Source organism: Pollachius pollachius (assembly GCF_949987615.1).
Source record: "Pollachius pollachius genome assembly, chromosome: 18".
Taxonomy (NCBI): Eukaryota; Metazoa; Chordata; class Actinopteri; order Gadiformes; family Gadidae; genus Pollachius; species Pollachius pollachius.
The window spans coordinates 13,675,737-13,697,438 of NC_136951.1; the positions used below are offsets into that span (position 1 = coordinate 13,675,737).

General features: G+C 53.4%; 1 protein-coding gene across 1 annotated transcript in view; it reads right to left on the minus strand.

Annotated features, from left to right (window-relative positions):
- The window catches only part of utp20 (UTP20 small subunit processome component), a 36,546-nt gene that overhangs the window by 2,022 nt on the left and 12,822 nt on the right, over window positions 1-21,702 (minus strand). Inside the window, exons 22-58 of the mRNA XM_079755928.1 lie at window positions 20,945-21,145; window positions 20,633-20,723; window positions 19,965-20,050; window positions 18,939-19,064; window positions 18,113-18,279; window positions 17,433-17,641; window positions 16,109-16,252; window positions 15,919-15,998; window positions 15,174-15,406; window positions 14,707-14,851; window positions 14,262-14,349; window positions 13,908-14,051; window positions 13,098-13,151; window positions 12,753-12,905; window positions 12,272-12,424; window positions 9,374-9,514; window positions 9,008-9,145; window positions 8,630-8,769; window positions 8,281-8,363; window positions 7,728-8,062; window positions 7,385-7,524; window positions 6,938-7,094; window positions 6,236-6,334; window positions 5,858-6,025; window positions 5,123-5,289; window positions 4,357-4,504; window positions 4,111-4,227; window positions 3,330-3,500; window positions 3,092-3,223; window positions 2,732-2,842; window positions 2,289-2,438; window positions 1,916-2,098; window positions 974-1,105; window positions 733-865; window positions 394-578; window positions 161-232; window positions 5-25 (exon numbers count right to left, since the gene is read on the minus strand). Coding sequence (XP_079612054.1) covers window positions 5-25; window positions 161-232; window positions 394-578; window positions 733-865; window positions 974-1,105; window positions 1,916-2,098; window positions 2,289-2,438; window positions 2,732-2,842; window positions 3,092-3,223; window positions 3,330-3,500; window positions 4,111-4,227; window positions 4,357-4,504; window positions 5,123-5,289; window positions 5,858-6,025; window positions 6,236-6,334; window positions 6,938-7,094; window positions 7,385-7,524; window positions 7,728-8,062; window positions 8,281-8,363; window positions 8,630-8,769; window positions 9,008-9,145; window positions 9,374-9,514; window positions 12,272-12,424; window positions 12,753-12,905; window positions 13,098-13,151; window positions 13,908-14,051; window positions 14,262-14,349; window positions 14,707-14,851; window positions 15,174-15,406; window positions 15,919-15,998; window positions 16,109-16,252; window positions 17,433-17,641; window positions 18,113-18,279; window positions 18,939-19,064; window positions 19,965-20,050; window positions 20,633-20,723; window positions 20,945-21,145 — 5,197 coding nt within the window. The remainder of the gene's footprint in view (window positions 1-4; window positions 26-160; window positions 233-393; window positions 579-732; window positions 866-973; window positions 1,106-1,915; window positions 2,099-2,288; window positions 2,439-2,731; window positions 2,843-3,091; window positions 3,224-3,329; window positions 3,501-4,110; window positions 4,228-4,356; window positions 4,505-5,122; window positions 5,290-5,857; window positions 6,026-6,235; window positions 6,335-6,937; window positions 7,095-7,384; window positions 7,525-7,727; window positions 8,063-8,280; window positions 8,364-8,629; window positions 8,770-9,007; window positions 9,146-9,373; window positions 9,515-12,271; window positions 12,425-12,752; window positions 12,906-13,097; window positions 13,152-13,907; window positions 14,052-14,261; window positions 14,350-14,706; window positions 14,852-15,173; window positions 15,407-15,918; window positions 15,999-16,108; window positions 16,253-17,432; window positions 17,642-18,112; window positions 18,280-18,938; window positions 19,065-19,964; window positions 20,051-20,632; window positions 20,724-20,944; window positions 21,146-21,702) is intronic.

Consider the following 21,702-nt stretch of genomic DNA (forward strand, 5'->3'; position numbering starts at 1 on the left):
CAACGAAAATGAGGTTCTTGATGATCTGTGGGCCAAGATGTCAGTCAAAGTCTGAAGTCCAATGAGGGACATTGACCATCGTGGGCTTTCATGAGTCCCTTCGGCCGCAAAAATACAATTAATATATAAACACAAATGTTGAATGGTTTCCCACGGTTACCTGCTCTCCTGAAGACGCGTCCAGGAACTTTGAGAGGAGCTGATGGGAGAAGGACAGGACACACTCCCTCATCTGGACACACACACACACACGCACACACAGTTAATGTGAATATTTTATACCAATGCTGAAAGAATAAAAAGTAAATAAAAAAATTGAAACCAGACAGAGAGAGACAGAGACAGAGACAGAGACACAGACAGACAGACAGACAGACAGACAGACAGACAGACCTTTCTGTCCAGCCTGGTGCTGAGGAAGGCCGTGGCGACGGGCAGCGGGGGCTCGGCCTCCCCCTCCTCCCTCCACATCTGGACCAGCCCCTGGGGTTGCTGGGAGGCGAACAGCTGTCCGAACAGCTGGGACGCCGTGAGCCACACCCAGGAGTGGGGGTAGCGCAGGTGGGCCTCGATGTGGCCTGCAGGGGGCGCCACAGAGCAGGAAGTGGTCAGCGTTTAAATGCGGCTGGATTGTTGACTTTACTTCTTTCAATGACATTTATTGAGATTAATTGGTCGCTATCGAAGGGTTTATGTGTTGGCTCTGTGTGTGTGCCTGTGCGTGTGTCTTACGCCAGATGTTGTCCAGCGTGTCGCGTGGCTTGCAGAGCTCCAGCAGGTGGCAGTGTTGGATGAGCTTGGTGACCAGCGTCAAGTAGCTGAACAGCAGCCGGTCAGCCCCCTTCTCCGTCTCTTCCTCCTCCATCTGCACACACACACACACACACACACACACACACACACACACACAGTAATATTAGTGTAAATATACAAACATCTGGATCATCCTTTGGCCGTGACCACGACAACTCACGTCCTCGTAGTTGTCGGGGTGGATGGCCTTCTCGATGACGGGGAGCAGGTCGTCAAGGCGACGGGCGAAGTTGTCCTCCTCCACCTCCACAAACAAGCCGCAGACCTGCGCCCCGAGACGGCGAAGGTTGGCCTGGAGGGTAGAGGAGAGGAGAGGGCAAAGGTCAAGTTGTGTGCTGGCGCAGATGGGCTGCCGTGCATCCCCCAAGTGGGTGCTACACACTGGTGGTGGTCATTGAGGTCACCCCTTCACTGTAAAGCGCTTTGGCGACTTGAAAAGTGCTGTATGATATAAATTCAATAATTATTATGATTACTATGAGTATTGTTATGATTATTATTAGTAGTAGTACTTTCATGGATTACATTAGATCACTGTAGTGGATTACATTCCATACAAAACGTAAACTATGTCAGAGAAGTTGAACTTTTATAACCCATGTGGGGAGATTCCGTCCCTGCATGGGACCCCTCCTACAGGCTCGGCCCTGCGGCCCCCACAGCGCAGTGCCAGGGAACCGACTCCAGCTCCTGGTGCCTTAAAGGGGCCCTAGTATACCACCGGGTGTGGGTGTGGTTAGCTGATACAAACTGTTTTGAGATTCTGCCGTCAACTTCTGCCATCACAAGTGGGCGTGTCCACCCGGAGGTCTGCTGGATAGATCAGTCTACCAGTCTACCCAGTGGACTGTAGCAAACGTTGCTCATCTATCCAGCACACAGCTAGGAGGACACGCCCACTGGTGTTGTCAAAAGAGGCCGATTCTCAAAACGGCTTCTAACGGCTAATCACACTCACGCCTGGTGGTGTAATACACCACCTTTAAGATGTGGAGATCTGCAGTATGTGAGCGGTTGGTTATCTCGGTGGCAGGGCACTGAGAACCTCCTCCCTGCTGGAGGGGCCTGGGCCCCAGGACCTTAAGGCCCGTGAGGGTCCTACCTTCTCCGCAGCCATCCAGGTCTGCACCAGGGCGTAGAGGGCGTTCTGCTGGGTGAGGTCCAACCGGGACAGCAGCACCTTGATGTCCAGGGCGGCCATCTTCTTACACTGCGCCGAGTCGTCGTTGAGCATCACCAGCGCCAGGGGGGCCAGGAAAAGCCCGCTGTGCAGGGTCAGCATGTCCTACACACACACACGACCACAGGCCGTCAGAAACAGGGCCACACCAGGAGCAAACCAGGACCACTCCATCAACACCTGGTCGACATCACCAGGTATGGAGAGGTTCCTGAGTTATAAGGAGCTACCAGCATGCGTTTGTGTTATCCTGGTCCCTCGGGTTAGGAGGTACCAGGTGTGACTGTGCTGGTACCTGAGGGAAGGTCTGGAAGATGTACTCCAGCATCTCCAGGGCGACCTGCCGTCCGGTGTCGTGCTCGTAGCTCAGCTGGGCCACGATGAACTCCAGGTGGCCGCTCAGCTTCTTCCCCAGGGGGTAGTCCAGCAGGTACTTCTGGTAGATCTGCTCAAGGGCACAGCGGCAGCCGTCATCAGACATCACTAGCGAACTACTGTCATGTTGGGTGTGTGTGTGTGTGTGTTTGAGTGTGAGAGAAACAGAGTGAGACAGAATGAGACAGAGAGTGAGTGAGACAGAGTGAGGTAGAGAAAGAGTGAGTGAGAAATAGATAGTGAGACAGATATAGTGAGACAAAGAGAGTGAGACCGAGAGATTGAGACAGATATAGGGAGACAGAGAGTGAGAAATAGAGTCTCACAGAGTGTGACGGAGTGGGTGTGTGTGTATCTTCGTACCTGTCTGGAGTGCATCCTGACCACCGAGTTGCCGTTGGATACGGCCAGCTTGGCCACTTTGGACATCAGCTGCTCCATCTCCGGGACTACCAGCTTCCTGGAAAGGATGGCCTGGAGAACCAAGGACCAGGAGGTTAACACACACACACACACACATATCTAGAACACACTCATTGTGCTTTAGAAAACACACACTGCTCTAAAACCTGGCTCCTTCACTAGAGGTTAACTCACACACACTGCCTCACCGTCCTTGTGGAGGGAGGCAATGGGAGCAAGTGTTTAATATGAGAGATGAACTTAAGAGGCACCAAGGACGCGGAGAGGAGAGGAGAGGAGAGGAGAGGGGGGAGAGAGCACCTTGAGCAGGCTGAAGGCCGTGGCCTGCCGGGACTGGTCGTAGATGTCCTCCTCAGCATAGCCCAGCAGCACCTGCAGCTGGGTGTCCGAGATCTTACTGGTCTTCACACTCTTCACCAGCACCGTGATGCACTGGGGGGGCGAGAGAGTGAGACAACCGTAAACATTAGAAACGTGATCAAAGATTCCGATGTGTGGGTGCCTTATGCGTCTCCCGTGGGCCGGTGTGGACCAGTACCCTGAAGCAGCTCTGGACCAGCTGGTAGTTCTCCCCGCTGGCCGCGCCGGCCTTGGAGTAGTCCTTGAGCAGCAGGAAGAGCTGCTGGTTCAACTGGGTGGAGCTCTGCTGCACCGCGGGCAGTGGCAGCCTCAGCAGCCAGGTCAGGGTGATCATGGCCTCCGTGGTCACCTGGTCACACAGGAGAGTTACACTACATTATTACACTGCTGTCATCACGTCAGGGGCGTCATGGCCTCCGTGGTCACCTGGGCAACCAGGAGGGGCAACAGGAGGAGAGGAACGAGGGAGGTGGGAGAAGGGATGGAATAATCAAAGGAGTTCATGAATTTAGGAAGGAAGGAAGGAAGGAAGGAAGGAAGGAAGGAAGGAAGGGATAGGTGACATAGGAAATGAAGGAAGGAGTGAGGGAAGGAAAGAATGAATGGAAGTATTTAATGAAGGAGGGAAGTAAGGCAGCAAGGGAGGTGAATGAAGGAAGGATGGCCGGAAAGAAGGATGGTGGTAAAGTAAGAATGGAAGGAACGAAGGAAAGCGGAGATGACGGATGGAAGGGAGAAGGAATATAAATCCAGGATAAAGGAATCCACACATGAATACATGAAGAAAGGAAGGAAAGGATGGATGGCATGTCAAATTGAAGAAAGAAGAAAGATAGTGGAAAGAAAACAAAGGAAGAATGAAACAAAGAGGATAAGCAGGAACAAATGACAAAGGGAGAACCATTCGGACCCGGCGGTCATGATGCAGACGGGTGTAGCCCAGATACAGTCCCACCCACCTTGACATGCATGGAGGTGAGACACTCTAGCAGGAGAGCAACGAACGGGTCGAGCATCTGCAGCACGGCGGGCTCAGTGGAGGAGACCTTCCCACTCCTCAGGCTCTGGTACAGGAGCTGGGACGCACGCACACACACACACACACACACACACACACACACACACACACACACACACACACGTTAATACTCAAACAGCAGTGCGGAGGTGTGTGGTGGGGTCTAGCTCGTGGCTCCAGTCCTCACCTTCAGCCCCGTGTCCACCAGGATGTACAGGTTGGTGTTGCTGCTGACCGCCGCCTTCCTCACCCCCCGGGTGGGGGTGGGGAGGAGGAGCAGGCAGCTGGGAGGGGGGAGGCGCGGGTCCAGGGGGGGGAGGGCGCAGGCCTTTTCTCTGCATGACGGGAGAGAGGGAGAGAGGGTCATAAGTTATGCTTTCCTCCCCTCCCCTTAGATGTTGGAGTTCTCTTCCACATGTCGTTGGAGTTTTCAATATTCCATTATACTGCTCGCATACTGGATTGTGCATCTTTAGTTAAATCTACTTTGACTTCATGTTGTGTGTATGTGGGTGTGTGCGCATGCCTGATCTAGTCTATGTGGGTGTCTGTGCCCCTGTGCAAGTATGTGTGTGTCCCTGTGTAAGTGTGTGTGTTCCCCTGTGTGTGTGTCCCTGTGTAAGTGTGTGTGTTCCCCTGTGTGTGTGTCCCTGTGTAAGTGTGTGTGTTCCCCTGTGTGTGTGTCCCTGTGTAAGTGTGTGTGTTCCCCTCTGTGTTTGTCCCTGTGTAAGCGTGTGTGTTCCCCTGTGTGTGTGTCCCTGTGTAAGTGTATGTGTTGCCCTGTGTGTGTGTCCCTGTGTAAGTGTGTGTGTTCCCCTCCGTGTTTGCCCCTGTGTGTGTGTTTGCCCCTGTGTGTGTGTGTGTGCCTGTGTGTGTGCGCCTGTGTGTGTTCCTGTGTGCGCCTGTGTGTGTGTGTGTGTATGTGCGTGCGTGCGTGCGTGCGTGCTCTGTACCGGTCCCTCTGTGTGAGCAGGGGCAGGCTCTGGCTGACCAGGGCATGGCTGAGCAGCAGGATGTCCTGGTGGTCGACCCCCTGATTGGCCAGCAGGCCGACCACCATCCTGCGCATCACGTCGCCCACCTTCAGGCACACCTTCACGCTGGACGACGCCTCCAGGATCTACCAATCACAGAGCGGCAGGCAGCGACGTCATGACACCACTGTAGTAGACTCATGTCAGTGGTCAGGTCCCAGTAGAACCAAGTAGTGGTGTACTGCCTGTACTTTACTGTACTTGTGTCTCATATGGGGGGCCGCTCCCTTATGTGTTAGTTAGTTTAGTGTTAGTCACTCAATAGTCAACAGTTTACTCTTCATTCCTACCCGTCATGGTGGATATGGATACTTTCTTTATGAATGGAAAGATGGATTTTTTCGAGGTTGCGTTGCTTTTAGCTTTTTTGTTTCTCTTTTGAATTGCTTAATTCTCCTTTGGCTAACGTTTCCTGCATCTTATTATCATATCTCTTATCCTGCCTTAGAATATTCATTCTAGAATTGTCACCCCTTTAAAAAATACAGTTAGAAAAATAAAGTTACATTATAGTAAAACGAGAGCTCAAGCTATCCCATACAGGAGAAAGAATAGCCACTGCAATCGTTGTTCCCGTCTGACATCAAATCGAACCAATCGCAAAACCCCAAGAGCTGGGATTGGCCCGCGAGTGTCTTGGCCCCGCCCCCTCACCTCTTTGAGTGGCAGGATGAGCTGGGTGATGCGCTTCTTGCCGCAGTACTGGCCCACCAGCTCGTAGGACATCATGCTCTTGCTGTGGCGCGCCTCCATCAGCTTGGACACGATGCCCTTCACCTCCTTCTCCTCTGAGAGGTCTCCGAACAGCTCGTTGTTGAAGATCTGTAGAGGACGGCTCGTTAAGAGACCTCCCGGCACAGACCTCCTCAGGGGCGTCGTCATGACGACTAACGAGCGTGGACTCATAACGCTGATGACGGTTCTGCTGTTGCTGTGTACCAGACCCCGGGCGCGTAGTCCACCCACCCACCCACACCCACACACACTCACACACACACACACACACACACACACACACACAGCTGTACGTACCTCCAGCAGCAGGGGGATGCAGTGGTCTATCTGTCCGGACTTCATCGTGGGACAGAGGGCGGCCAGCAGCTGGTAGACCGTGTAGGTCAGCACATGGACCTAAGACACACAACATCACCATGGTTACACCACACATGGGCCGAGAGACCCACAACAACACAACGTTACACCACACTACCCAGGGTACTCCTCGATTTGGGGACATTCATGCGCTATACATTCATTCAATTCCAGGGCCGATGATAAGTGCTGTAGCGATAGGTAAGGGATGCATCAGGAATTGTCAACATCTACCTGCTATCCATTCTAATGAACACAAGCGTGTGTGTGCCTGTGTGAGTGTGTGTGTGTGTGTGTGTGTGTGTGTGTGTGTCTGTGTGTGCACCTGTGTGTGTGCGTCTGTGTGCGTGTTTCTGTGTGTGTGTGTGCCTGTGTGTGTATGTTTATGTGTGTGTGTGTGTGTGTGTGTGCCTGTGTGTGTGTGTTTCTGCGTGTGTGTGTGTGCGCCTGTGTGCCTGTTTCTGCGTGTGTGTGTGTGCGCCTGTGTGCCTGTTTCTGCGTGTGTGTGTGTGCGCCTGTGTGCCTGTTTCTGCGTGCGTGTGTGTGTGTGTGCGTGTTTCTGCGTGCCTGTGTGTGTGTGTGCGTGTTTCTGCGTGTTTCTGCGTGTGTGTGTGTGTGTGTGTGTGTGTGTGTGCGTGCTACCTGGTAGCCCCTGTTGAGGACCGACTGCATCTCGGTCAGCAGGTAGAGCAGGTAGCGCGGCCCCAGTGTCTGGATCATCTTCACCAGCGTGCCGCGCACCACCTCACGCACCTCCTCGTAGCGGTTCCTCAGCAGCACACACACCTTCAGCAGGATGCTGCACGCACACACACAGGCACAGAAACACACACACACACACACACACACATTTTGCATATTGAAAAACATATATGTATCTATATAATATATAGACATCAGTGATTCTTACACATGGTCGCTTAAATGCTTAAGTGAGTTCTGTACATGGTAAATAGTAAATGGACTTATTTTGCGCATTTCTAACCAGTGGCCACTCAAACCGCTTTACAATATTGCCAAACATTCACCCATTCATACACACATTCACACACCGACGGCGAGTCCACCATGCGACCCTAGTCTCCCTACCCGGGCAGGTTGGACTCCATGACGTGCTTGGGCAGGGTGTTGAGCAGCTTCACCATGGCGAAGGCCAGGGGGATGCGGACCACCTCCTCCTCCTGGAACTCCTTCGACTTCACCGACTTGTGCTGGTCGTCTTGCTTCACCTGCAGCACACACACGCACAGACACACACGCACACAATTTAATTGAAGAGCGTGCACATGTGTTTGTCTGCGTGTGCATGTGCATGCATGTGTGTGTCTCAATGAGGATGAGGAGTGTGTGTGTGTTTCCATGGTGATGTGTGTGTGTGTCCCCATGATGATGTGTTTGTGTGTGTCTCCATGGGGATGAGGACTGTGTGTACCTTGGCGGTGAGGCAGTTGTGCAGCCTGGGCAGGATGTTGGTCTGGACCGACTTGTGGATGTTCCTGATGAGCGACTCTAGCTCCGCCTTGTTCTTCGGCAGGCCGCTGGCCACCGGGTCAGCCCGCGCCTCCTTCTTCTTCTTGGGCTTCGCCGCGGCAACCGCCTCGTCGTCCTCCTCATCGCTGTCGTCGTCGTCGTCGTCGTCCGTCTCCATGGCGACGTCGCCCGCCTCCGCCTTGCCGTCCGTCTCCATGGCGACCTCCTCGTCCTCGCCGGCGGCGGCGGTCTCCTGGCCGTCAATCTGAGCCGCGGCCGCGGCTGCGGCTCTTTCCGCTGGAGGGGAGGAGAGGAGGACCAATGAGCGACGGGGAAACGGTCACCATGCCGACTCAAAGCCAATGAAACTACAGGCTTCCACCAACTTATTTGGATCATATGAAACGCGAGGTGCAATCTTAAGGGATTGAGAAGAGGAGAAGAGAGATGGAAAGGAGAGTGAGAGAGCGACAGACAGACGGACAGCGAGAGGGAGAACGTTGCAGGGTTCCTACCTTCTCTGGCCTTGGCCGCCTCCATCTCTTTAGTGAGGGTATTGTGCTCAAAGTGGAAGGCCTCCAACACGGTGACCAACAGACTACAGAGACACAGAGCATACGGTCAGAGACGGGGAGGGGATTCAACTCCTTCTCACTGCCGTTGTAAGTATGCCTCTTCACAGCGATCATCCCTTGTGTTTGGAAATACAGTTGTAACAGCAACACACTTTATGATATACATTTAAAATATAAACATCAACAAGCGCTTTCCAACCCACATCCTCCACTGCCACTACGAGGGACAAAACGGACTTGCACGCAAATCCACACGGATGAATAAACACATGAATGTCTGCGTGTCTACCTGACAGCCAGCTTCTGCTCCGACTGACCGGTCTGCAGCACGTGGATGAACTGCCTCAGGTAGTACAGGTACTTGGACCAGGTGAGCTTACTGCACACCGCCGCCACCATCTCCGTCCCTGCAGAGGTCATGGCCTCATGCTGCGCACACACACACACACACACACACACACACACACACACACACACACACACACACAAACAATGAAAATAAATACATTGAATGAATTAAATGATATTTAAATTACAATATAAAATACTATGAAATAGTAAACAGACACACAAAACGAAACAGACAAACAAATAAGACCGACAGACATGTGGACAGAAGTGTTGACAGATAGACAGCCAGCCAGACAGACAGGCAGCCAGCCAGTACCTTGATCATGTCGGGGTCGAACAGGGCGGTCATGGTGTAGGGCATGATGTAGCTCTGCAGGGAGCGAGATGACATCACCACCACCCCGTCACTCAGCTGCTTGGCCAGCTTCCTGAGGGCCCGCCCCCGCCGATGGATCTACACACACACACACACACACAATGTTAGTGAGTGAGTGAGTGAGTGAGTGAGTGAGTGAGTGAGTGAGTGAGTGAGTGAGTGAGTGAGTGAGTGAGTGAGTGTGTATCCAAAAATGCATCTATCCTAATTAATTAATTATAAAAATATCATCTGACCAATGAGATCCCTCAGCTCAGCTCCGACAGGCTTGCCCCACGGTCCATACATTTCCTGTTTCCTGTTTACCTGGATGTGCTTCATGTGTTCGAAGAAGTCCGACTCGGGGTCGTTGTAGTCGGTCAGCTGCACCAGCTCCCTGAACTCGGCCTTGGTGGGGAAGGTCTTCACCAGGCAGGCCAGGATGGTGGTGTACTCATGACGCACCGTCTGAGAGGAGGCAGGGGACACAGGGAGGGGTGAGACATGGGGAGGGAGGAGGCACAGGGAGGGGTGAGACATAGGGAGGGAGGAGGCACAGGGAGGGGTGAGACATGGGGAGGGAGGAGGCACAGGGAGGGGTGAGACATGGGGAGGGAGGAGGCACAGGGAGGGGTGAGACATGGGGAGGGAGGAGGCACAGGGAGGGGTGAGACATGGGGAGGGAGGAGGCACAGGGAGGGGTGAGATATAGGGCGGGAGGAGGCACAGGGAGGGTGAGACATAAGGAGGGAGGAGGCACAGGGAGGGGTGAGACATAGGGAGGGAGGAGGCACAGGGAGGGGTGAGACATAGGGAGTGAGGAGGCACAGGGAGGGGTGAGACATGGGGAGGGAGGAGGCACAGGGAGGGTGAGACATAGGGAGGGAGGAGGCACAGGGAGGGGTGAGACATAGGGAGGGAGGAGGCACAGGGAGGGGTGAGACATAGGGAGGGAGGAGGCACAGGGAGGGGTGAGACATAGGGAGGGAGGAGGCACAGGGAGGGTGAGACATAGGGAGGGAGGAGGCACAGGGAGGGGTGAGACATGGGGAGGGAGGAGGCACAGGGAGGGGTGAGACATAGGGAGGGAGGAGGCACAGGGAGGGGTGAGACATGGGGAGGGAGGAGGCACAGGGAGGGGTGAGACATGGGGAGGGAGGAGGCACAGGGAGGGGTGAGATATAGGGCGGGAGGAGGCACAGGGAGGGTGAGACATAAGGAGGGAGGAGGCACAGGGAGGGGTGAGACATAGGGAGGGAGGAGGCACAGGGAGGGGTGAGACATAGGGAGGGAGGAGGCACAGGGAGGGGTGAGACATAGGGAGTGAGGAGGCACAGGGAGGGGTGAGACATGGGGAGGGAGGAGGCACAGGGAGGGTGAGACATAGGGAGGGAGGAGGCACAGGGAGGGGTGAGACATAGGGAGGGAGGAGGCACAGGGAGGGGTGAGACATAGGGAGGGAGGAGGCACAGGGAGGGGTGAGACATAGGGAGGGAGGAGGCACAGGGAGGGTGAGACATAGGGAGGGAGGAGGCACAGGGAGGGGTGAGACATAGGGAGTGAGAAGGCACAGGGAGGGGTGAGACATAGGGAGAGAGGAGGCACAGGGAGGGGTGAGACATAGGGAGAGAGGAGGCACAGGGAGGGGTGAGACATAGGGAGGGAGGAGGCACAGGGAGGGGTGAGACATAGGGAGGGAGGAGGCACAGGGAGGGGTGAGACATAGGGAGTGAGGAGGCACAGGGAGGGTGAGACATAGGGCGGGAGGAGGCACAGGGAGGGTGAGACATAGGGAGGGAGGAGGCACAGGGAGGGGTGAGACATAGGGAGGCAGGAGGCACAGGGAGGGGTGAGACATAGGGAGGGAGGAGGCACAGGGAGGGGTGAGACATAGGGAGGGAGGTGGCACAGGGAGGGGTGAGACATAGGGCGGGAGGAGGCACAGGGAGGGGTGAGACATAGGGCGGGAGGAGGCACAGGGAGGGGTGAGACATAGGGAGGGAGGAGGCACAGGGAGGGGTGAGGCATGGGGAGGGAGGAGGCACAGGGAGGGGTGAGACATAGGGAGGGAGGAGGCACAGGGAGGGGTGAGACATGGGGAGGGAGGAGGCACAGGGAGGGGTGAGACATAGGGCGGGAGGAGGCACAGGGAGGGTGAGACATAGGGAGGGAGGAGGCACAGGGAGGGTGAGACATAGGGAGGGAGGAGGCACAGGGAGGGTGAGACATAGGGAGGGAGGAGGCACAGGGAGGGGTGAGACATAGGGAGGCAGGAGGCACAGGGAGGGGTGAGACATAGGGAGGGAGGAGGCACAGGGAGGGGTGAGACATAGGGAGGGAGGTGGCACAGGGAGGGGTGAGACATAGGGCAGGAGGAGGCACAGGGAGGGGTGAGACATAGGGCGGGAGGAGGCACAGGGAGGGGTGAGACATAGGGAGGGAGGAGGCACAGGGAGGGGTGAGGCATGGGGAGGGAGGAGGCACAGGGAGGGGTGAGACATAGGGCGGGAGGAGGCACAGGGAGGGGTGAGACATAGGGAGGGAGGAGGCACAGGGAGGGGTGAGACATAGGGAGGGAGGAGGCACAGGGAGGGTGAGACATAGGGAGGGAGGAGGCACAGGGATGGAAGAGAGCAGGGCATGGAGACCTCAGGCCTACATGACCAGAACATCGAGAGACAGACCGCAGCGAGCACCAGAGTATGGAGACATCAGTGACATCCATGAGTGAGTGAGTGAGTGAGTGAACGAGTGAGTGACTGAGTGAACGAGTGAATGAGTGAGTGAGTGAACGAGTGAGTGAGTGAACGAGTGAGTGAGTGTGTGAACGAGTGAGTGAGTGAGTGAGTGAACGAGTGAGTGAGTGAACGAGTGAGTGAGTGTCTGAACGAGTGAGTGAGTGAGTGAATGAACGAGTGAGTGAGTGAATGAACGAGTGAGTGAGTGTGTGAATGAGTGAGTGAGTGTGTGAACGAGTGAGTGAGTGAGTGAACGAGTGAGTGAGTGAGTGAGTGAATGAGTGAGTGAGTGTCTGAACGAGTGAGTGAGTGAGTGAACAAGGGAGCGAGTGAGTGTGTGAATGAGTGAGTGACTGGATGAGTGCGTACGTGCATGACTAGATGAGTGAGCGAGCGAGTGTGTGACTGGGTGAGTGAGTGAGTGAGTGAGTCAGTTAGTGAGTGTGCATGTGAGAGAGTGAGTGAGTGAGTGAGTGAGTGGTCCTACGTCGGCCTTGCTGCGGAGCCCCTTGTGCACGGCCTCCAGGAGGGTCTTCTGCACCACCTCCTTGTAGGTCTCGTCTTTGCCCAGCGCCGCCAGCTGGGCGATCAGGGCCATCATACACAGGGTGGCGTTGTCCGACAGGGACATGTCCGACAGCTGGGAGGAAGAGGAAGAGGAGGGTTAGCAGACTCATCAATATATTGCCTTTCAAGCCCAATTGAACTGAATTGAAAGTGGAACAAGGGATTAAACTCCAGGTCTATCTTGTTCTAATAATTGTATGATAGTAATTCATCTTTTGATACACAGCTTTTTTCCTTCCATTTCATCTATAACTGAACACTTTGGATTATTTTACACAAATTCAATACAACACAAAATAAATATTGAAAGCAGAAAAACATAGATTTTCCAAAATAAGAAAGCATTAGAAGATCTCTGGTATGTTTTGAGGTACAGGGGCAGGTGACCGGTCAGGCCTCACCTCGTAGGTGTAGAAGCAGTTGTTGAGGATGGTGCTGATGTAGGGCATGTCCAGCTCCGTCATGGCCTCGATGCGGCGCGTGGCGTCCTGGAAGGCGATCAGACGCACGTCGAAGTGGATCTCGTCCAGGTGGCGGCTGTCGAAGGCGTTGAGCTGAGCAGGAGGGAGACGGGGATGGTGGACAGTTAGTGTTTAGTCTCTGAGTGGACGGCTGAATAATGAATTGAAGCTATGGCGGGTATAACACTGAATATATTAATATAATTTAACAGACATGTAATATATTCCATCGTCTAACCCTTTAACGGGTAAGAAGTGTATTTAATGAAGTGTGTGTGTGTGTACCTTGGCAGTTACGTCCGTGATATAATCCAGGGAAGGCTCCATTTCAGAAAGAGTCTGAAAGCAGAACACAAAGATTACATTACGCTACAGAGCCATGACAGTAGACAAGTAGTTCTGAAAATGGGTAGTTGCCCATCAATTGAGTTCCATAACGCATAACAAACTGTCCTGTCTAGGCAGCTTACTCCAATAGAGCTCACAAACAAACTCATCCACAAGTTTCGATCCCGTGTTAAGATACCACTGCGCATGCTCACGGAGTTAAGAGACGGAGGCGCGAATTAAGTCGGTATTCTGCGTGACGAGTGCGGCTGCGTTGCAGGCAGTGTGAGTGAGTGCAGGGCAACCTTTCAGTAAGTCACAAGAGTAAGTGTAGGATACCCAATACAATGGATTAGAACGCAGCCTAAGCATTTACTTCGTAATCCAATTGAAGTTCCTGGTTGTACGAATTGTAAGAAGCTGAGAACTGAACACAAATTTCACTTTCATTTAAAAAACGGATTCTCCGGTAGTGAACCCATTAAGAACAAAGGAGGTTGAAGCAGCGAGATGTTTGCTAAAGGGCCTGCTCTCTGGTATCTGGTCTCTGGTATGGAGGTGGTGGTGGTGGGTGGGTCTCTGGTATCTGGTCTCTGGTATGGAGGTGGTGGTGGTGGGTGGGTCTCTGGTATCTGGTCTCTGGTATGGAGAGGGGGTTGGTGGGTGGGTCTCTGGTATCTGGTCTCTGGTATGGAGGGGGTGTTGGTGGGTTGGTCTCTGGTATCTGGTCTCTGGTATGGAGGGGGTGTTGGTGGGTGAGGCCGGTACCAGGAAGGTCTTGGTGAGGGCCATGCGGGGCAGCTTGTTCATGATGATGGAGAACAGCTTGCTGAGCGGAGCCAGGAACTCTGAGGGATCCAGACACCTCCTCAACAGGTTCTGCACCGTGGCCAGGATGTCCATCTCCGTATCCTGAAGACACACGAAAATAGGTTATAACCAATTCATTATTTTGATAATATTGATATATTTCCCGCTTGCCTTGCAAATACCCGACATGTCACAAAATATATTTACTAAACTGAAGCTTTAGTTCTTACGCTTTAATGCCCCATCTTCCAATTAAACATAGAGGACACATGAAATGTTTTCCCAGGGTTTAGCCAATGAGAGGAGAGATACCTGGGAGTTGCTGCCTCGGTGGAGGTACGGCAGCAGGAGAGTGATGAGGGTGGAGCTCTGCTCCTTGTCATTCACAAAACGACTTATCCTGAGAGAGACAGAGAGAGAGAGAGCGGGAGAGAGAGAGACAGCGGGAGAGGGAGTGAATTGAATCCAAGACAATAGACCAAAAATAGACACCAAGACACAATGTTATCAACCCCTCTTTTTTTTTTGATTATTATTTAATGTTTTATAGAAAGGGCAGAACAGCTGGATACATATCTGTAGATAATTTTCGATTGGAACATTTTCTTTTCGACTATTTTGTGTATTTTTGGGAGAGACATGCTGAATAAATACAACATGTTTTCAAACTCAAAAATAATCGTGCTTTCAATATCGACCAAAATAATCGGGATTAAGATTCTTCCCATGATCGAGCAGCCCTATTATGGCCACTCACTTGGACAGGATGCTGAGCTCCTTGGCGACCTGCGTGCGGTTCTTCTTCCTCTTGGTGCGCTCCGTGTTGCTGACCACGCCGCTGAAGAAGACGAGCAGCGTGGAGACGTGGGGCAGCAGCAGCTTGGAGCCCAGGGGCAGCCCGTCTAGGGGGGGGGGGCACGTTAATCACCAGGGATACAAGGTACCAAGGAAGAGGGTCTTGATGCACACTTTTATTCAATTATTTTCTTAGTATTGTACTGGTTGGTTTTATCCTTTTGTCACATGTTTTCAGTTTGTCACGTGGTTTGTTACTTGTACTTAGATTTGCTGTATCAATAAAGTCATGGTCGTTATGCAGACTCTGAACCCAATGTTACACTCTCTCACTTTCAATCACAGTCCCACTCACACTAACGCTCTCCAACACCACTATAAGCTCTCAGACAGTGTGTGTGAGTGAGCGAGCGAGCAAGTGTGTCTAACCTGATACAACAGCGCCCTCTGGGGGCTGGGGGACCACACAGCCGTTGACATTGAGTTCCAGCATGGTGTCCGTGGCAACAAAGTCGGGGGAAGTGATGAGGGACTCGGCGATATCCAGCACCATGGTGATGGTTGCCTGGGAGATCTTCTTGGCAGACAGTATTGAGAAGACGTTGAGGAGAACGTCACATTCGGGATGGTCAGGTCGCCGCTTGGCCATCAGAGGGAAGAACCTGAGGGTGAGAGAGGAAGAGAGGGAGAGAGACATAGCACATTAGGGCAGAGAGAGAGAGAGACATAGGAAGAGAGGGAGGGAGACATAGCACATTATGGCAGAGAGAGAGACATAGGAAGAGAGGGAGAGAGACAAAGCACATTAGGGCAGAGAGAGAGAGACATAGAAAGAGAGGGATAGACATTAGAAAATAGGTGAGAGAGAGAGAGAGAGAGAGAGAGAGAGAGAGAGAGAGAGAGACATAGGTAGAGGGTGAGAGATACATAGGAAGAGAGGGAGAGAGACATGAAGAGAGGGAGAGACATCCCACAGTAGGGGGGAGACAGAAAGACAAGGAAATGAAAGGGGGAGAGAAAGTGACATAGGAAGCAAGAGGGAGAGAGACAGAGATCCAGTGGGAGAGAGACACAGGAAGAGAGAGATTTAAGTTTTGTGCGCAATGTTCCATGATGTGTAAAAGAAAACCACGGACACGGAGACACGGAGCCGCTGCAGGAGGCGGGAGCTCACCTGGGGTTCTTGCTCCAGGCGTGGACGAGCTTGAGCAGCGGTGTGGGAGAGTAGGGGCTCTCCGCGGACAGACGACACACCTGGAACACAAACCCTCCACATGTTACCTTACATCGTCACCTGCGACGCTAGTGAGGACATTAAAGGGACCGCATCAGAGGACCCCCGCCGGACCCCCCGCTGCACCCACCTGCGGCCACACCCCGGCCAGGAAGATGGCGTCCAGCTCCTGGGAGGTGAAGGCGTACGACTCGAAGCCCTCGAAGAAGTCGAGCACCCGGAGCCCGCCCAGCCGACGCAGCTTCTTCAGGGGGGCGATGCACCCGGGCTTCAGCTGGAGGAGGGGGAGAGTAGGAGGGAGGTAAGTGGAGGAGGAGGAAGAGGAGGAGGAGGAGGAGGGTAGGAGGGAGGTAAGAAGAGGAGGAGGAGGAGGAGGGAGGTAAGAAGAGGAGGAGGAAGAGGAGGAGGAGGGTAGGAGGGAGGTAAGAAGAGGAGGAGGAAGAGGAGGAGGAGAGTAGGAGGGAGGTAAGAAGAGGAGGAGGAGGAGGGAGGTAAGAAGAGGAGGAGGAAGAGGAGGAGGGAGGTAAGAAGAGGAGGAGGAAGAGGAGGGAGGTAAGAAGAGGAGGAGGAGGAGGAGGGAGGTAAGAAGAGGAGGAGGAAGAGGAGGAGGAGGGTAGGAGCGAGGTAAGAAGAGGAGGAGGAAGAGGAGGAGGAGAGTAGGAGGGAGGTAAGAAGAGGAGGAGGAGGAGGGAGGTAAGAAGAGGAGGAGGAAGAGGAGGAGGGAGGTAAGAAGAGGAGGAGGAGGAGGAGGAGGAGGAGGGAGGTAAGAAGAGGAGGAGGAAGAGGAGGGAGGTAAGAAGAGGAGGAAGAGGAGGAGGAGGAGGAGGGTAGGAGGGAGGTAAGAAGAGGAGGAGGAGGGTAGGAGGGAGGTCAGAAGAGGAGGAGGAAGAGGAGGAGGAGGATAGGAGGGAGGTAAGAAGAGGAGGAAGAGGAGGCGGAGGATAGGAGGGAGGTAAGAAGAGGAGGAGGAGGAGGAGGGAGGTAAGAAGAGGAGGAGGAAGAGGATGAGGAGGAGGAGGGTAGGAGGGAGGTAAGAAGCGGAGGAGGAAGAGGAGGAGGAGGAGGAGGGTAGGAGGGAGGTAAGAAGAGGAGTAGGAAGAGGAAGAGGAGGAGGGTAAGAAGAGGAGGAGGGAAGGAGGAGGTAAGAGGAGGAGGAGGGAGGTAAGAAGAGGAGGAGGAAGAGGAGGAGGGTAGGAGGGAGGTAAGAAGAGGAGGAGGAAGAGGATGAGAAGGAGGAGGGTAGGAGGGAGGTAAGAAGAGGAGGAGGAAGAGGATGGAGGAAGAGGATGAAGTTAGCAGGAGGAGGAAGAGGAAGAGGAGGAGCAGTGAATTGATGGGGAAGAAGTGCAGGAGGTGGGTGAAGGGGCGAATGGGGAAGAAAGGCAAAAGGTCGCCACGTCATTCAATCCTAATCTTCCACAAAAACAACGATTAAAGGCGTTTCCTCTTCCTACCTGCTCCCTCTGGTCCAGGATGGCGGAGTTGGAGGCGTTGAGGCTGAGGATGATCTGCAGCACCTGGGGCAGGTGGCCCTGGATCAGGTGGCCCAGCTTGTCGATCACCACGGTGATGACGTTGAGGAGGCTGTGCTGCCGGCCCAGGGGCAGCACGGCCGCCACGTCCGTCTGGCTCACGGCGCGCTCCACGGCCTCCATGCACGAGCCTGGACGACGAGGGTGGGGGGATTACTCACTCATCGCTTAGTCATCGAGCAGATTCATCCAGCCATCGCAGTCAATCAGAACCAGGGCATTAAGGAGCGGGTAGGGGGTAGGGGGAATCAAACCCAGAGCCTTCGGAGCAGGAGTAACAGGCCCTGGTTACGTTGGTCACTTCAGTGCGGCTTGTGTGATTGGTTCTAGGTTTGTTGGCCAGCGTTTAGAGGGTCCTCTTCTACAGGTCATAGCATGACCGTAGCATCACGCTGCTCCACAGACCAGTGTGCTAACCCCATAGGTGAGGCTGGGAAGAACCCAGGTAACAATCCTTATAGGTCTCTTACAACCCAGCACGAATCAAATATCTCTTAGACCATCGGGTGGGCTGATGTTAAAGACGCAACCAGGGGCCATTTTGAACTGGCTCGAACCCTCGGCTGTGAAGTAGGTGCGCTGTGAGACGGAGGCCCCCTCACCCTGAGCGTGGTGGCCCAGCGGCTCCAGCAGCAGGCTGATGAACATGCCCAGCTCCTCGGCCTGGCAGCCCCCCAGGAAGCGCAGCACGATGGAGGAGCGCACCGACGCCGACGCCTTGCCCTGGAACTTACTGCTGCCCTTAGAGCGCAGGCGGCCGAACAGGATCCTGAGGGGAGGGGAGGGGTGGCAGACGTGTTATCTAAGGTGGGGGCGTGAGAGGGACGGGGCACACGCATCGGCTAATGTGGGGGCTTCATGCGGCGCTTTGGTTTGGATCAGACGTTAAAACAACGAGCCACAACGAGGCCTTTCAACAGCAACGATACAAACAAGAGAAACAACACAACAGGAGGAATAACAGACAGACAAACAGACCGGGAGACAGACATGTTGATGATAAGGAGACAGACAGACATGTTGATGATAAGGAGACAGACAGGCGGGTCGATGAGAGAAGAGTAACAGACAGACGGACAGGCGGGTCGATGAGAGGAGGGTAACAGACAGACAGGCGGGTCAATGAGAGGAGGGTAACAGACAGACAGACAGGCGGGTCAATGAGAGGAGGGTAACAGACAGACAGACAGGCAGGTCAATGAGAGGAGGGTAACAGACAGACAGGCGGGTCGATGAGAGGAGGGTAACAGACAGACGGACAGGCGGGTCGATGAGAGGAGGGTAACAGACAGACAGGCGGGTCGATGAGAGGAGGGTAACAGACAGACACACAGGCGGGTCGATGAGAGGAGGCTAACAGACAGACAGGCGGGTCAATGAGAGGAGGGTAACAGACAGGCGGGCAGACAGACAGGCAGGCAGACAGACCTCATCAGCAGGGGGATGAGGGTGACTCTGTGCAGGGGGTCCACCGCCTCGCCCTCCTCAGAGATGTTGAAGTGAACGATCTCCTCTTTGAAGTGCTTGTCGTCCAGCAGCCTCCCCAGGTTCTCCCTGAAACGAGACGGGGATCAACCGTCACGCAGACCGTCGGGGGTCCAGGGTCCTCACAGCATCTTCATTAAGTCCCTCTCAAACCCGCGTTGATACACAGGCTAACCAGTCATCATCTCAAACTAGGGTTTGATTGGTTGTTTTACTGCTATTTTGTTTTTCATTTGCAAATTTTTCGTCCGTTTCTTCTTCCTCATATTTTAAATAAGTCAATAAATAATTTAATTAAGTCTTCTGTTAATCTGACTTTAAAAACCTTTGCAAACTAAATACCGGCTATTTATAGTATAGGTCTGAAACAGGAGTCTTTTTAAATCTGTAGGAGACTTTAAATCGGTGAGATCTGTGTGACATTTTTCAAAGTCTCGAATACGGTAATATGATATTTGAGATTCTGCTAATCATCCCTGAAATGCGATGATGTACCTCACATTCAAACCCTGTTCAGTCCCCAGATCCATTAGGACCTCTCTACTACAATGAAGGGCCCTCATAGCCAGGCATCTCTCAGGGGGCTCCCAGCGCTGGAACTAGATAGCTTAATGACACGCCACCGGGCGCAGAACCAGCAACCCCATTGTTCAGCCGGCCTGTTAACATTCCTCCAAAAAGACCAGAGAGCTTTCTGCAAGAGAGGAGCCTCTGGGAATTACAGACTCTGATCTATATCAGGGGAGAGAGTCAGAGAGTCAGAGAGAGCGAGATATAGGGAGTGAAAGAGATATAGGGAGAGAGAGAGAGAACGGGGGGAGATAAGGAGGAAAGGGGATGGGGGAAAGAGAGGGGTAGAAGAGAAAGAGAGGGGAGAGAGGGAGGTGAAAAGTGGAGGGAGGGAAGGAGAGAGGGAAAGGTAGGTGGGAGAGAGGGAAAGAGAGTGGGGAGGTAGGAAGAGAGACTCACTTGTAGGGCACTATGTGGGGGTCCCTGTAGGTCAGGATGCAGTCTAGTGCAGCTTTCTGGATTTCCTGTTCGTGGTGACAGAGCAGCTGGGGAACAGACAAAGAATCAGTAGGGGAAACCTAAAGAGTTAACCAGACAGAGAGCATTAGAGACGGAAAGCATCAGGAGGAGAAACTGACACAGAGCATCAGGAGGAGAAACAGACACAGAGCATCAGAAGGAGAAACAGACACAGAGCATCAGAAGGAGAAACAGACACAGAGCATCAGAAGGAGAAACAGACACAGAGCATCAGGAGGAGAAACAGACAGAGAGAGTATCAGGAGGAGAAACAGACACAGGGCAACAGGAGGAGAAACAGACACAGAGCATCAGGAGGAGAAACAGACACAGAGCATCAGGAGGAAAAACAGACACAGAGCATCAGGAGGAGAAACAGACACAGAGCATCAGAAGGAGAAACAGACACAGAGCATCAGAAGGAGAAACAGACACAGAGCATCAGAAGGAGAAACAGACACAGAGCATCAGGAGGAGAAACAGACAGAGAGAGCATCAGGAGGAGAAACAGACAGCATCAGGAGATATTCACTACGCAGTGATACCTGCTAGAATACATGATACATGTAGTGAACATGGGCTGTAGGAGATGGGTCTTCACTCGTTACCTGGTGGTAGAGCTCGTTAAGACGAGGCTCCATGTAGAGGGAGCGGGGGTTGGTGAACTTAGCAAACACTTTCATATGGGAGATCAGTTGTCTGGGAGGGTGAAGGGGAGAAGAGAGAAGCAAATTAATTTAACACATTTAATACATCAAATCCTTGATCTAAAGATCTTTAAATTACCAATGACCACAATTAACCACAAAGTGTTGTAGTTTTGGTCTATATTACAACATGTTTGGCAGTTTAACAGGGGGATAAATATTCTTAAGGAGACATCAGAGGTGCCTCCTCGGAATGATGTCATGATGTCATACTTAGCCGCCGCTCGTTTTGGGACGGGCTTCTTCTGGCGTCTCCCTCCAGCCTTCTCCTCCTCCTCCTCCTCTTCCTCCTCCTCAGAGTCCTGCTCCTCCTCTCCCTCCCCAGCCATTTCTGCGTCCTTTGGGGCGGGGCTTTCCTTCTTCCTCAGGTCCTGAGTGGGCGCCACCAGCAGGTCCGCTGGGAAATACTCATTGCTGCCAATCAGAACAAAGGTAGGGCGGGACATGAGTTACAATACACGAAGCAATTGGCTGGCGGAAACATAAGTAACACATTTCTTTGTTGACAGCCAATCGTCTCAAGTTGTTTTTGAGCCCTCTTCTTCATGATTAACGGCACTTTCAGTATAATGTTAACTGGTAAATGCACTACATTTATATTGCGCCATTCTAACAAGTGCTATTGGCACACATTCACACACCAACGGCGTCAACCATGCCGGGCGACAGTCAGCTCGTCAGGAACAGGTAGGGCCAGGTGTCTTGGTCAGGGACACCACGACAATCAGCTAGGAGGAGCCGGGGATCAAACTAGCAACCTTCCGGTTACCAGCCAACCCGGAGGACAAGGGGATCTGAACCTGATGACCACTAGCCCAACCGAAGGAGGAGCAGGGGATCTGAACCTGATGACCTCTGGCCTAACAGAAGGAGGAGCAGGGGATCTGAACCTGGACACCTCTGGCCTAACAGAAGGAGGAGCAGGGGATCTGAACCTGATGACCTCTGGCCTAACCGAAGGAGGAGCAGGG